The 15,227-nt window shown below is 44.5% G+C and overlaps 1 protein-coding gene and 1 long non-coding RNA gene across 2 annotated transcripts in view; one reads left to right on the top strand and one right to left on the bottom strand.

Annotated features, from left to right (window-relative positions):
* LOC123329822 overlaps positions 1-15,227 on the bottom strand; it is a 32,542-nt gene that overhangs the window by 11,698 nt on the left and 5,617 nt on the right. Inside the window, exon 2 of the long non-coding RNA XR_006545413.2 lies at positions 9,928-10,031. This is a non-coding gene — a long non-coding RNA (uncharacterized LOC123329822). The remainder of the gene's footprint in view (positions 1-9,927; positions 10,032-15,227) is intronic.
* On the top strand, positions 448-12,416 carry LOC102399599 (placenta-expressed transcript 1 protein). Its single transcript, XM_006065232.4, has 4 exons — positions 448-631; positions 5,120-5,321; positions 9,401-9,462; positions 11,645-12,416. Exons 1-4 carry the CDS (start codon positions 448-450, stop codon positions 11,923-11,925), a joined length of 729 nt encoding a protein of 242 aa, XP_006065294.2. The 3' UTR covers positions 11,926-12,416.

The raw sequence follows: 15,227 nt of genomic DNA on the forward strand, positions 1-15,227 counted from the left end.
TAAGGAGTATTGGAAAGGGTATGTAATATTCTATTAAAAAAAAAAAAGTGCTTTAATGCCTGAGTTTCCTACACAGAGAAGAATGTAGTTTCTACACGGGCCAGGTAGGTTATGATTACTCAACTCCGAATCTCACTTTGCCAGTATTAACTCCTTCCCATAGCTTCCTTCACATATCAGAGGCTGAAGTGAATGAGATGCAAAATAAACCATGATCAGTACATTCCCTTTCTTGAGTGAAACTGGAACTGGTAAAGGGTCACAGAAACTAGGAGAGATTCGTTCGTGGTGATATCTTGGGCCAAATTCCAGAAGCCCAAGGGAGGAGCGGGCAGGACATTTGCATGTATGACATTGCCCGGAAGATCCAGCCCCAGAGCATATAAACAGGTGAGTTGTCGCTTTTACCCAGTTCCAGGCTCAGCAGTTTGCAAGCAGACTGAAACCATGGCAATCCTGAGGCCCCTGTTTCTGCCCCTGGGATTGCTTCTGTGCCTCTGGCTTCTGTGTTCTCCTGCCAGCTGTACAAATTCCACTACCAATTGCAAGCCGTTCTTGTCAGTCACCACCAAGAAATCCTCACTAATCCACATCAGCCCAGATGTCTATAAGAGCAACACACTCTACACAGGTAAGTAGAAGCCGTTCTCTCTGCTTTCCTTTGTTCTCTGAAGGGAGATCAAGCCAGAATTGCAGGACATACCCCTCCATCCCTGCTCTCAATGACACACACAGCGTGTGTCTTTGACCTGGTTGGGACGTCGACTGCAGAAGAAGGGAGAATGAGAATGTGGGAATGGGTAGATTGGATGGGACGCGTCCTGCACGCCCCCTCTGTGAAACTGAGCCACGAGAGTCAGGATGCCCCAACACTCAGGTTAAGCGAGTCACAGCAAGAGCACAACTGTGGCAAGTTCTCTCACTTAAAGTGGTCTTAAACTGTCTGTATTTGGGAGTGGGGAGGCATTTTTATTATTTTAAGAAGCAATAATTGCACCTCAGTTTGTAGTCTTTTCCCATCCACTTGATAAAACGATGCCACCATGGATGATCGTATACTGTGCAACTCCAGAAAACACTGTTCACATTCAGTCTATGGGCAGAACATCCAGTGAGTTAGACAGGGAAAGCGTTACCGCCCCACCCGGTAAATGAGGAGTCTGAAGCTGAGAGAAGTTAGATGACTTGCTCAGGGTCTCACAGCTAGTAAGTGGCATAAGTGCCTCTTGAATCTTAGTCTTTTCATTCTTAATCCAGTGCTTTTCCTTGATGTGCCTAGAACTATTATATAAACATCCCTTTGGGGATCAGTCAGACCTACAAGTCAAGGCAAGTGCTCTCTAATACAACGTTCATAATAACAATAAATTTAATATGGTTGTTTACGTGTACCAATACATTTAGCCCTCACGACGACCTGCTGGGTAGATGCTGTTGTCATTCCCTGTTTGTAAATGAGAAAACAGGCGGAGATGCCAGGGAATCGCTCAGGTCACAGAGCCACTTAAATGATGGACCTGGGATCTGAACTTGAGCTTTCTAGCTTCAGAGACCCTTCTCTTAATCACAACACTGTAAAGCTCTCAATTACAGGAGTGAGAGCTGAGACATCTTCCTGTGTTCTTTTTTTTTTTTTAACTTTATATAATTGTATTAGTTTTGCCAAATATCAAAATGAATCCGCCATGTGTTCTGAGTACTGATCTAAGGGGAAACGCTAGTATCACCTGCATTTTACAGATGAGAACTGAGACCCAGGGGAGTTAAAGTTTTACCCAAGGTCACTAGTAGAGTGTACCGCTAATATATGAACCTAAAGAATAGCCACGAGTTGTCCAGCTTTGTCCAGTCAGGCTGTCCAGCTTCAGAGTCTGCCTCCTCATCTACCATGTTACCCTGCCTCTGTTAGAACTCTCACCAAATCTTGCAGAGAACACTGGAGTGGTCCCCACACCCACAGTCCACAGATTCCAGGCTTGAGCAGGAGAATGACTGTCGCCTGCCCCCACACACTCATTCTGGCTAGTCCTTTTTCCTGTTTTGTTTTGTTTTTTTTCACCTTGGGGACTGTCACTAAGTGCCTCGGCTGTGGCAAGGCTCCCTATGTCTGACTCCCTCAGGCAGAGGATCTTGTTCTAACCAAGGCAGGGAGGATGATCTTGTGATTCAAGATGAGGCCCAGGAGGTGTGGGCTTGTGTACAGGGAAGAGTGAGAGCTTGCATACAGGGAAGGATCTGGGTAGTCAGAGATCTCAGATGTCTGACTTAAGATAACAAACACATGAGGTGAGGAATTTTGCTGTTGAAATGGAAGAGAAAGAAACCTGTCTTGTGAAGATGCAAAGGGTGTGGGTGGGGCAGTTAGAGGTGGTGGTAGCAGAGAAATCTTCTGAAAGTAGGAACACAGGAGAAAGAAGAACCATAAGACAATCCATAAGACGACCCATAAGGGAACGTGCCAGATGAGATGGACATGACATTTACCGAGGCATCAGGTACCAGAAGCAGAAACTAAGACTCATTGAACATCTGCTATGCGTCATGCATGTCTCTAAACTTCATCTGATTTCCTCTCAGTACAGAAATGTGCTAAAGCTTTGTGATAAACTGACTCACTGTAGGAATGATTTAAGTTGAGAGTCAAGATCCTATGCCCTTGGATATGTGATGTATCAGATTCCACACCTGGAATTACACAACAGGCTCCATGATTTCCTTGTGTCATTACAGGACCTCCCTGGGATTCCCAGGACTTTTGGGAAGACCAAGTAAATGTCCACACAGGCCAACTGCTTCTCCTTATTTTAATATTGATTTTTTTTTTTAATTTCAGGGTTTGTGTTAACATCGGTGAGACATGTATAAATGGTTTGGCAGGTTTCAAGGTACAGTTGCAACTCATGCAACATCATAGAATAGGATCCCTGGGTCTGCCTTAATATCAGTCAAAGAAGTTCGTAAGGCAGTCGCATTTATAATACATTATAATGTGCGGGGTAAGCATCTGCCTCTGTTTTCACTTTGACAGGCAAGAGAAATTTAACTTGCTTGCCTTTTTTCCTGAACCTTCAGCTTTAAGGTACTGTGCAAGAGGTAATGCACAACTTTTTAAAAATCAATGAGCAGCTACTTCGTGCTTTCCAGGTACCCAGCACTGGATTGCCCAGATCCAGTGGGGAAACTAGAGTTACAGTACAAGCCAGAACGTAATTAAGTCCTCAACTCTATAGTTAAAAGCGTACATGATTCAGGAGTCAGAGGAAAAGAGAGCAGGATCTTGGAGAGTAAGTTGGGGGTGAGATGTGAGACGAGAAGGAAGATTCCAGACAGGCACCAGATATGAACAAGGGTGAGCGGCCGGCAAGCCAGGTGCGTCTGCAGAATAGAGGAAGCTTCGCTATCCTAGAGGAGGGGTACAATCCGCAGAGTGAGTGGGGTTACGACAGTCACGAGAGCCGTGTGCTGGGTGTTGGGAACAACAGAACAGAAGCAGAAATACAAAACCAAAAATGTTTAGAGGGTCTAGAAAGAAAAGCACTTTGAAGACTTTGGACAGGTGTGGGTCCTCAGGTGGCAGTCTGAAGGGAGGGGGCCATGGAGGTCAGGAATCTAAATACTACAGATAACTAGGAGGGATGAAAGGAGGATATAAGCCAGAGAGAAAGAGAAAGCAGAAGGGCAAAGGCAAGCTCAGAGCCCCCCTCCCTTCCCTCACCCTCCACAACAGGACCAAGACAGGCTTGATGATGACTGGATGACACTGTTGCTCATTAGCATCCACCCCACCACCATGCATAGGTATTAAGGACAAATATCAGATTCTAGCTGAGCAAGTCAGGGCCAGGGGATCTGGCTCAGCAACCTTAACTGGCAAAAACAAACAGAACAGAGAACTGTTTCGTGCTAAGAATAACGATGACAACTTATCCAACACCCACAAGTACTAAAGTTTTTACATTCCTCTCTTCACTATCCCAAGAACCTTTCAAGATAAAGTATCATGATCTCCATGCAATGAAAGATAATGTCATTGTCCTCATACCTAGAACCAAGCCTAATGCAAAGCATAAATATTTGTGGAGTGAATGATGGACAGAAAAGAAACCAAGGATCAGAGGTGAAGTGACTTGGTCCTAAATGCTAGGGCTAGGATTCAGATCCAGGACTGTCTGCTCTTATCATGCTACATGGTCAGTTTTCTTTATTTTGTAAAGGAGAGGCTGTTGAGGAATTTGGGGTGGTTGGGAGGGCCCTAGAGAATAATACCCTTAGGATTGAGAAACTTGTTCAGAAAGGATCTTCTAAGGGAGGAAATGGACAAACTGAAATATTCTCTTGAAATTCCCTCCCTAATACACTTTGGAATGCTGAAAATAGCATGTGGAATTCACAAGTATCAGTAGCCCACGCCACTGTGGGCACACGCTGGGCTAAGTCAATAGGTAAGATTCACTGAGTAGAGGGGAACAGGGAACCCTAAGTGGTTATTTGATATTAGGTGCTTGGATTAGGGCCTCTGGGTCTCAGAGCCCCACCTCCCTTCCCTCACCCTCCACAGCAGAGACCAAGAACATCAGCATTTCTGGAGCCAGCAAATAGATTTTGTTTGACTAGGCAGTAACAGACCCTTATTTCCTGAAGCACTTCCCAGGAGGCCCACTTGAGCTTTTCAGATACATCTACAGCTTCAATCCCCCCACTTCACTATCATGCCACCCACCCACCCACAAAGGACAGAACTCTCATCTCGCAGATAGGAACAGGACTCAAGAGGTTAAAAGTCAGCCAGGATCTCATCCCTGGCATGTAGCAAAGCCAGGACCAGAGCACAGGTCTTCTTTTGTCTACCTTTTCCTGTAGAAAACTTGGAAAACACAAAAAAAGAACTAGGAAGAAAATAAAAATCATCTATAATTGCACAATCAGGAAATCCTCATAGCTAGTATTGATGTACTTCCTTCCTGATTTTTTTCAACTTATTTTATATTTGATTAAAATGGGACCATACTTTATTTACATACTAATTGTAACTTTCTTTTTTCATATTTAATTTTGATTTTATGACCCCATCTCTCATGTCACTGCACAGACAGCTGACTGTTTGCTTAATTCCTTCTAGTGTCAACTCAAGTGAGCCATGGTATTATCTCTGTGGTCTTGGAAGCACGGGACCAGAACAACTCAGTCATTGGCTCCTGGGAAAACCCCAGCAACCATTGTGACGGCAGAGCTGGGTACTACTTGAAGGGTAATTTCAGCACGCTCTTCAAGGCAAAATGGATGTCTCCTAATTCCACGGACATAACTGCAGTCAAGATAAAGTAAGAAATGATCCATAAATGATTTGCTCTGGGGCTTTTACAATTTCATACTGGGTTTGTACAGTTTTATACTGACCTTGGAGGATTCAAAATACAATCCAGATATGATGTGAAGAATTCAGTAGCTGCACTCCTTTTCTGCCTCACCATTCTTTGTCCTACGTTTTATCTGCAAAAGTTTATACATCACACATACACACACACACAGACACAAACACACAAGGTATGCTCAACAAACAGAAAAAAATTGGTGTTAAAGACAAACCCAGAGCTGGAGAGTAGTTAAAGCAAAATGAATGAATGAATGAATGGATAAACACAGATTTTATTTGGGACTATTGCAATAAGAGAAAAGAGAACTCAGTATAGAACCAGTCTCAGTTCTGAATACAACATGGGCAAGTGTGAGTTTATAGCCAAGAAACAGGGTAGGGGGTGAGTGGATGGAAAATCAGTAAGAGGAAACATCAAAACCTGTAAGAGGGACCCTGGCTAAACTGACCTAATAGGATTCCTGCTGAAGGCAGGCCAAGGTGATCAGATATCACCTGGGGATAGCAGAGGATGAGGAATTCAATCAGATAATAAGGGTGATCAGATATCAAGGGTGGGAGGTTCTTGCTAAATTGACTTATGAGGAGTCTGGTTAAAGCTGGATTTTACAAGGAAGTGCACAGATGGGTAGGAGAAGGTTCTAGAACCTGACTAAAGTTTGGATTGAGAAAGAACCCATGTCCTTGGCACCCAATTTGCTTCAAATTCTCTATATTCCCCTGCTACTTCCACCCAATTCACTCCTATTAGTCTGGGGCTGACAGAACTCCAGAGCCAGGCAGGGTTGGGGGCGGCAGTAGCAAACAGTTAAAAATAAAGACACTCGTCCTGAAATCATCTGGCTACCTTGGCACTGCCCTCTCTGCCAAGCCCTGTGCAGTCGAAGGAGACTTGCTAAATTGAGGGTGCAGAGAAGCTGCCTGTAGCCAAGAGCCTGCAGGACGGGTGCTCTTAGCCCCCACTGTTATTGAACCAAACCCTCCACTTGCCTGCTGCAAAACACAGCCAATGTACTGACACTAGGTGGTGGTGATGAAAGAAAGGATAGTGTTTACTGAAGGCACCGAGGGAGGAAAATGGGTGGCTCAGGCACGAAAGACCTGGTCTGATGGCCCTCAGGGGAAGGTCCTTCAAAGGCCATATCTGGGGTGAAGTTTGCAAGGGGCATGACTTTCTTCTGATTCACCAGTGGTGGTGAGGTGACAGAGTGATGTTTCAGGAGTCCTAATCATCAGCCTTCTGATTCCAGACAGTCTGGGGTCTGTGTGCCTGTGGTCAGCATGTAGTCGGCGTCCTCCACCTGGGCAGGCGGTGGTCTTAGTTTCTGAAGAACAACGCAAAGATATGTGTGATATTGTTATGTATATCCCTTGAAGAGAACTAGGACTCTGTTTTATCACTGAAGTATGGTTTCTTGACTGTCTTTCCCTTGTTTCTGCCTTTCCTCACTTCCCTAATTAGTAACTGATGGGTCTGCTCTTTGGAACTCAAGGAGGGTCTAGGAAATTAAAGCCTTTTTCAACAAACAAGAAATGGGGGAGTATGGAGGGGTTTTTGTACCAGAGTGGGCCTCCAGGGTCCTGCTTGGTTTTAGTCTCCCCTATTCTTTGATACTCCTCAATCCTAAGGGGAATAGGAATAGGGAGAAGTGTCGGCATAAGAAAGAGAATAGAGTTTTGGATAGAGAGGTTAGTCACAAACTCAGCAGGGGATCTCACTTTTAGCGGGACTCAGTTTCACCACTACACAGAGAATCATTTTTTAAAACATAGATGCATTTTGGAAATGGCTTGCTAGCAGAACGTGTGATCACTGTACAATAAAATTGGCTTCCTAGTGTCCCGCAAAATGGACACAGATTCTGAGGTGAGGCCACCGGGGACTTGCATTACAGTTTAAGAGAAAATTCCTCTCACTCCCGGTTAGGGATTTGTTTTCAGGTTCTCATCAAGGACCAAATGTTGTGAGGTCCTTATACTTTCAGACTGCCCTTTTGTACTGAAAGAGCAGGTCTGATCATCAGGCCATGTCCACTATGTCCAGGTCTTTGTAGACAGTGATGATGGTCATGTTATCAGGCTTCTCCACCCTCTCCTGCCACACCCTGGGCCTGGTCAAACCTAGCTGTCTCTGGAGCTCTGGATGGGGTACTGTTATGTCCACAGAGTGACTTGCAAGGGTAGAATCCAAAGGAAGCTGCTACCACCCAGCCTCACAATGACAGCAGCCTTTTAGAAGCCAGCCAGGAGCAATGAGAGCAATGACTTTCCTTTCATCTCACCTCCTAAAGTCCTCCACACTTCCTGCAACAATAGATGGTTTACGAAGTGCACATGCAGCATTGTCTGACAATGCCTTGCTGTGCAGTGAGGCTGACGAGGGAAGGGAGGTAGCACCAGGGCTAGAGGAAGCCCACTGTGCTGGGTAGGGCACAAAGGGGAACAGGAGGGGGTTCCTGCCCAGAATGTTACAGCGAGGACTGGGGAGGCAGGGCCTATGCAACAGTATGACTGAGCTTATCCATCACTTCCTCAGAAAGCATTCCCCGAAGCCCCACATCAAGTCCCGCTCCCAGTTTACTTACTCTCATCACTGCCACTGCTTCATCCAAACACGTGTCGCAGCGGTGACCAATTTACTCGTCAGTCGATTATTTGTTTCAAGTCTTTCTCTCTGAAGGGACTCGAAGTGCCACCAGGGTAAGAATCAGGTTTGCAGTGTTCACCACTGTCCCCATAGCATCAAGCATAGGGGTTGGCATGTAATGCACTCTCTTTAACTGTTAATGCCTGGACAAGATTGTTGCTGTTCAGTCACCAAGTCGTGTCTCACTCTTTGTGACCCCATGCACTGCAGCACACCAGGCTTCCCTGTCCTTCGCTATCTCACCGAATTTGCTCAAACTCATGTCCATCGAGTGGGTGATGCTCTCCAACCATCTCATGGACAAGAGCCTGATATAATAACAGACCCACTGATATTAGAACAACACACCAGGCTGTACAGATCATTTAACAAACACGGAGCACCACCTATGATGCTAAGTGTCAGGCATTGTCGATGACAGAACTGGCCCTTAGGAGCTGGCCCTCCAGTGTGAGGAGAGGCACACAGCTAGGCTGTGCAGTCTCCCTGCTGCAGACCTATCTGGGTTCATGACAACAGGGAAAAGCAATGTCATAGAGGCTACTGTTGGGTCTGTGGGCAGATGTGCCTGGGACTAGTATTACAAGCAGAAAGACTGGCCTGAACAAAGACTGCACTGTACACCAGCCTGTGTGGAGTACAGGGTGGTGGAGTAGATGGGGGAGAGGAGTGGACATGAGCTCGTCTGGAGTAAGATCATGGAGGTTCTTAGTCAAGCCAATATAGAGAAGATCACTACTGAACGATCTGCTAGATGTGCTATAAAGTTATTGTTCAGTCACTAAGTTCTGTATGACTCTTTGCAACCCCATGAATTACAGCATGCCAGGCTTCCCTGTCCCTCACTATCTCCCTGAGTTTGCTCAAACTCATGTCCATTGAGTCAGTAATGCTATCCAACCATCCCATCCTCTGTCACCCCGTTCTCCTCTTGCCCTTAATCTTTCCTAGCATCAGGGTCTTTTCCAATGAGTCAGTTCTTTGCATCAGGTGGCCAGAGTATTGGAGTTTCACCTTTAGCACCAGTCCCTCCAATGAATATTCAGGGATGATCTCCTATTTAGCATTGACTGGCTTGATCTCCTTGCTGTTCAAGGGACTCTCAACAGTCTTCTCCAACACCATGGTTCAAAAGCATCCATTTATCAGTGCTCAGCTTTCTTTATGGCCCAACTCTCACATCCATATGTGACTACTGGAAAAACCATAGCTTTGACTAGACGGACCTTTGTTGGCAAAGTGATGTAAATAAAGTGATGTGCTTATAAAGTATGTAAGCACAAAAGGAACTAAGAGGTTGGGGTCCCCTAGGAAGGCAGCCATGTGAGCTGAGCTTGTGAATTCCTCACCATTAACTCTCCTCGATTTGCCCTCCACAGCATCTACACTGTCAATTCCCTGAGAAATGCTGAACTTGATTCCATAACACTGCCGCAAGTTGGTAAGTTCCTCTGCAGCCTATTTACATATCTGGCAGTGAAATCCATCAGCCTGGAAAATAATCCTGTGGGTGCCCTAGAAAAAAAAAGAGTCTACTTGTGCATTACCCAGATACCAGCTGAGTCTGTCAGCACCTTGAGATCTCATAAGATAAGCTCAACCCTGTGCCCTGTGGGAAACGAAAGCCAGTTCCAGCGGGCCTTTTATTCTCATGGTCACTTGTGGCTCCAGACTCCAGCTTCCTCAGGAGCTCTTTCCATATCTGCAGGGATATGTTCCTTCCTCAATTTCTATAATAATCGCCCCTCGCACAAAGCCTTCATAGGTATAGCAGACCCTACTGAAGAGTTTAAGGGAAGAGAAGAGGGATTTGTACAAAGAAGGGCTGATAACAATGAAAACCAATAATGCCACTAGTTCTCAAGGTGGCCTCTGGCCTCCAACACAACCAGGGATTTCCACTTACCTTTACCAGGCTGTCGTCCTCAACTTCAAACCATCACGAGGCTCCTTGCCCTCTTTCTCTCCTTTCTCTGCCCCCTTCCTTCTCTCTTATCTCTCTCTGGGAAGCTAAAATGAATTCAAGAAACAGGTTCAGAAAAGACAGGTAGCTTGCCAAAGGCTACACAGAAACTAACGACAAAACCAGGGCTCAAATTCCACATCTTATACTTCTCTCCACTTTTCTTGAACTTACATTAAACTATAAATACAATCTTTTTTTTTTAATTAAGTTTTAAAATACAAGCTTCAGCCAAGAACAGGAAACATTAGTCTTTCTCAATGCCCAGATAACAGGTCTTCCTCGTGAGCCCTCAAACACTGAAATACATCTAGTATGCCGCCCATTTTCCTGTCAGTCAAGCATTGCAAATGTGGTCAAAGACATATCTATTTTCCACAACAGATGTTAAAGTGATCATGCCAAATCAAGCTATTTTACAAAAACATTAACTGTTTCTTTGGTGGCTTCCCTTTGTGAAAAGATTGGGATATTATTCTCTTTCCAGGACATTTTAAAAATGAACACTCATATACATACAAGGAAAAGAAAAAAAAGTTTGTTTCTAGTCAGGACCCCTTGGTGCTCAGTTCCTCAGTCGTGTCCGACTCTTTGTGACCCTATGGGCTATAGCCCGCCAGGCTCGTCTGTGCATAGAGTTTTTCAGGCAAGACTACTGGACTGGGTTGCCATTTCCTACTCCAGGGTATCTTCCTGACCCAGAGATCGAACCCATGTCTCATGCGTCTCCTGAACTGGCAGGCTGATTATCACTGAGCCACCTGGAAAGCCCCCCAGAACTCCTTAGAGCCACACTAATAAAATAAAGATTTTTAAAAAATAAGGAAAAGAAAGCATTTGTGTTCAGACTTTTGGCTCAGTGGTGTGCTAGAGAAACATTTGCCCTGAGGAAATGCTAAATGAGATAGACAATGCCACAAAGCTGGAAGGCACTTCCAGGTGGGCAGAATGCAGAAAGGTCTGAGCAAATTACTGGGCATTTCCCTCCTCCTTCTTTATAGTCCCTTCCATGGTTCACTCAGACCATTGGAGGTGTCATTGCCAAGCTCCAGCTTTCCAGGAGCAGACAGCCTCCCAGGGATATAGGCCTAGCTTTCTCTGCTTCTTTGCAAGGCAACCTCAGAGAACCAACATGTGGTCAGATCACTGTGAGAATGACCAGTGCCTCAGACACCACGAAAACGGATTCATGGGTTTGGACAGGACTTGTTTACACTTCCTTGAAAGCAGAGTTAGCCATCCTCAGGTCTGGATGGTGTCTAGCTCTTACAACCTTTGAAATTAGCAAAAATTAAACATTTGTACTGATTGATCAAATATAATATTAAGGACATGAGGACATTTGAGGGCAGACTACTTTCCCAATAGCAAATTTGGTAGTTATATAAGTTCAGTATAAATTCGGTAGTTATATAAGTTCAGTATAAAGTCCTTCTTCCATAGACCTTAAGGTCAGAGTGTTTATTTTTTGATCCTTGACCTTCTGTACCCCCTGGCTTCCCTCTCCTCTACACACACTCAACCCTTGAGAAAGGGCCATTGAATTGTGCCTATGAACTCCGGTCCCAGCATTCTCTCACATTAGCCTCCCTTCTGTAGTGCCCACTCACCACCAAAAAGAGGTTCTGATGCCAGTGTTGTTTTGTTTTTTTTTCCCCAGGGACTGTGACCATCAAGCATGTCTCAACCAAGCAGGTCGTAACGACCCCAACCCACAAACCAACCTCGGCCCCCCCGAAACCAACCACAAACCCACAGAAAACAACCACAAACCACTCCATACCAACCACTACCGTCCCCAAGCCAACCACAAGCCTCCACACATCCCACCCCAAACTAACCACAACCCACAAAAGCTCAGCCAACAGAGCCTTCCTCTGCCCCATGAGAGAGGCCATCCAGATCCTGCTCATCTTTCTCATCAGCGCACTCCTCTTCTAGAAGGAAGCGGAGGGAATGACTGCTCCTGGCTCCACTGCATCCTTCTGTGTTCAGTCCCAACCCAGGGCTCTGACCTGTGTGAATGACCTCTGTGAATGATTTGCGCTCTCAGACGTACAACGCTACTGCCGCTGCTCCAGATCCAAATGGAGACCTGAGGGTCACCTAGACCCGATCTAGGTGTAACTTGGAATTCTGGCTCCTAACCGAACGTGCTGGCAGCCAGTTCCCTAGCCAATCTAAACTTCTATTTAGATGTGAAACCAGTAGCATCTACAGGGCAAGAAAATAACAATGTACCGTGTCTGAGTAGCCAAGGATAGTAGAAAGGCATTATTTTCTGTCATACCAAATAGACTGTACCTCAAGCAAGAATAATGAATGTGTTAAATTCAAATATGTCTTTAACGAGTGATTAACTGAAAATACAGAAAATGTCATCTAATTTAATCACTTATGTGAGCATTAAAAAGAAATCAATGGATTTAAAATAGATAACTAATAAAGACCAATTGTATAGCACAGGTAGCTCTACTCAATATACCATAGTGACCTATATGGGAAAAGAATCTTAAAAAGACTGGATATATGTATATGTAAAACTGATTCACTTTGCTATACACCTGAAACTAACACATTTTAAATCAACTATACACCAATAAAAATTTTTTTTAAAAAACCCAATGGAATGGTGAGAGTGTGTGTTTTTAAGGCCAGATATAAGAGTAAAATTTTAATTTTTCTCAGGTGCAATTTGGTCATTTTTCCCCTCCTGGTAATTTCCACTAAAACAAAAGGGCAAAATATTGATAATACTCATAATGTAATATAAAGCCAAAAGAAAGCATGGCATTTCCAATAAAAAGCAACCCCATTTTCTTTTAAAAGTTATGCTAAATTCCAGGATGCCAACATTCAGTGACTGGGTGCCAGCTTCCAGCTGGCCTTTCTCAGGGACCGCTTCTGTCAATCTCTTCTTTTTCCCTGTGAATAGGGCATACTTTCCCATTTTGTATGTCTTTAATTTTTGTCAAAAACAACATTTTGAATATTACAATGTGGTAACTCTGGAAACCAGATTCTGCCTTCCCATCAGGGAATGTTTTTAAGGGCTGCAATTATCCATTTGTCTTTTCTACACTGATTTTGCAAAGACTGTGTTCCTTGTTGAATGTGGTCCCTGAAGTCTCTTTTCTGTTATCTCAGTGGCCAGCCAGTGACCTGACAGATTTTCATATATGTCAAAATCTAGCAGCCTCTTTCCTCATTAAGCATTCCCCTAACAACTGGAGTTCAGAACAAGTTGACCCTGACAGATTTTGCTAGCTTACAGAAGGTCTCTCAGTGGAGGGGCCAATTCTGTGAGGTCCTTACTCTACCATTTCCTGTGACATCACTTGGTAGCCACTGTGAGTATTTGCCAGGCACTGTACTATGCAGTTTATGTGGCATCATCTCTCTTAACCCTCACAACAACCCTATAAGATAGAGCCATTTTACAGAGGAGCACACTCAGGCAGAGAGAGAGAGAAATAACTTTCCCAAAGTCACTCAGTGAACAGGTAGTGAAGCTGGGTTTTGAAGAGTGGGCTACACCACTTCAGAGCCTGCACCTTTACCTAGAACACCTTAAGGGCTCCCTGAGCGGCTCCTACATCACCTGGGATGCCCCAGAATAACCAGCTTCCCTGGGTCAAATGACAGGGAGAGGGTGTGGGTGTGTCTCGCCATCACGACAAGCAGGCTGCATGCTCCAGCGGTGCTCCTCCAGCCTCCACTTCTCTGCCACCATCTCCAAGATAAGTTGCAGTGAGTGAACCCCAACCCAACAAGCTAGGAATGAATTTCATATTTGTCATTCATCGCCCAACCTGATGCCTCAGCTCAGATTCAATGTGGAAGGTGACAAATACTGGAGCCTCAGCAAAGACACTATCTGAAACTGGAAAATGTTTAGACTCAAAGAAATCTGGTGTAGATGAATTCAGACAAGCAGTACACTGCATTAGGAGACAAGAAACCAATTAATTTCCACTTCTGCCGCTAAGTAGAAATGTGACCTTAAAGAAATCACTTTACCTTCTTCTGCCTCAGATTTTTTATCTGTTAGATACAAGGCTGGCCCCCAGGTGATATCTCAGTCCTCCTCCAAGCATCAATTTTGATTTCTTGGTCACACCCAGACTAGTTCTAAGGGTCTAGTCAGAGATGCCAAGTAGGTGTACCTTATGTCATACCTGACTGATTGGCAGGGGCTGCTGGGAACACTGTTGAGGATTCCAAAGCAAAATCTAGGATCAAAAATTCTTCATATTCAACTAGTGATATCTTCCTGGGGCTCAGGAGGCAGGAATTGAAGCAGAACCTGCTCCTAGTATTTGCCATTCTTGGTCACTCCTTAAGTGAATCCAATAAGTGGCAAGCACGACGCGAGCAGCAGAAGAGTAAAGGAGTATGTACGCTCACGGTCTCAGGAATAGCTACTCCTGATCCTCACTAATGGGAAAGTGATACACCAAAAAGAAAAAAAAAAAAAAACACAGGCAATGACAAGGAAGCCCACAGTCTGCACTTAATGCACAGAAAGAGATGGACAGTTTATCGCTCCCACCCTCCCTTGCCCACCCTTGTTCTTCCATGTGTGTGCTTTGTTTGCAACTTCTTTTTTTGTAAATTCAATGCATTCTCATCCTGTGTCAGAAACAGCAACTGCCTCCCCATTTAAGGGAAGTGATTATTCATTCTGAGAAAGTAGTAGAAAGAAAATGGTGCTGTGCTGCGCTCAGTCATGTCTGACTCTTTGCAGCCCTATGGACTTCAGCCTGCCAGGCTTCTCCATCCACGGAATTTTCCAGGCAAGAATACTGGCGTGGTTTGCCATTCCCTACTCCAGGGGATCTTTCTGGACTAGGGATCCAACCTGCATCTCCTGCGTCTCCTGCACTGGCAGTGGATTCTTTATCACTGAGCCCCTTGGAAAGCCCGGGAAAGAAAATTAATGTCTTTCAAAGCCCATTACCTCTGAGACCTTCACACATGAGAAAAGTTCCAGATCTAGTTAACAATCCAACTAGAATATCAACCATCAAGCAAGAAAAAGATTACAACAGTGAGGAAATGTAGATAGTATCTTACTGTCTATCAACCCCCACATTATTTTTTAAAGTAAATGTTGAAAATATTATTAAGTAAAATTATATTATTTCATAAGAGAGGTTGTTTTGGCAATTGTCTTAAAGGATAAATTCTGAAGCCAGACAGCATGGCTCAATTTCATTTTACCACTTATTAGTTGTGGGACT

The sequence above is a fragment of the Bubalus bubalis genome, chromosome 16, assembly GCF_019923935.1.
Source record: "Bubalus bubalis isolate 160015118507 breed Murrah chromosome 16, NDDB_SH_1, whole genome shotgun sequence".
Classification (NCBI taxonomy): Eukaryota; Metazoa; Chordata; class Mammalia; order Artiodactyla; family Bovidae; genus Bubalus; species Bubalus bubalis.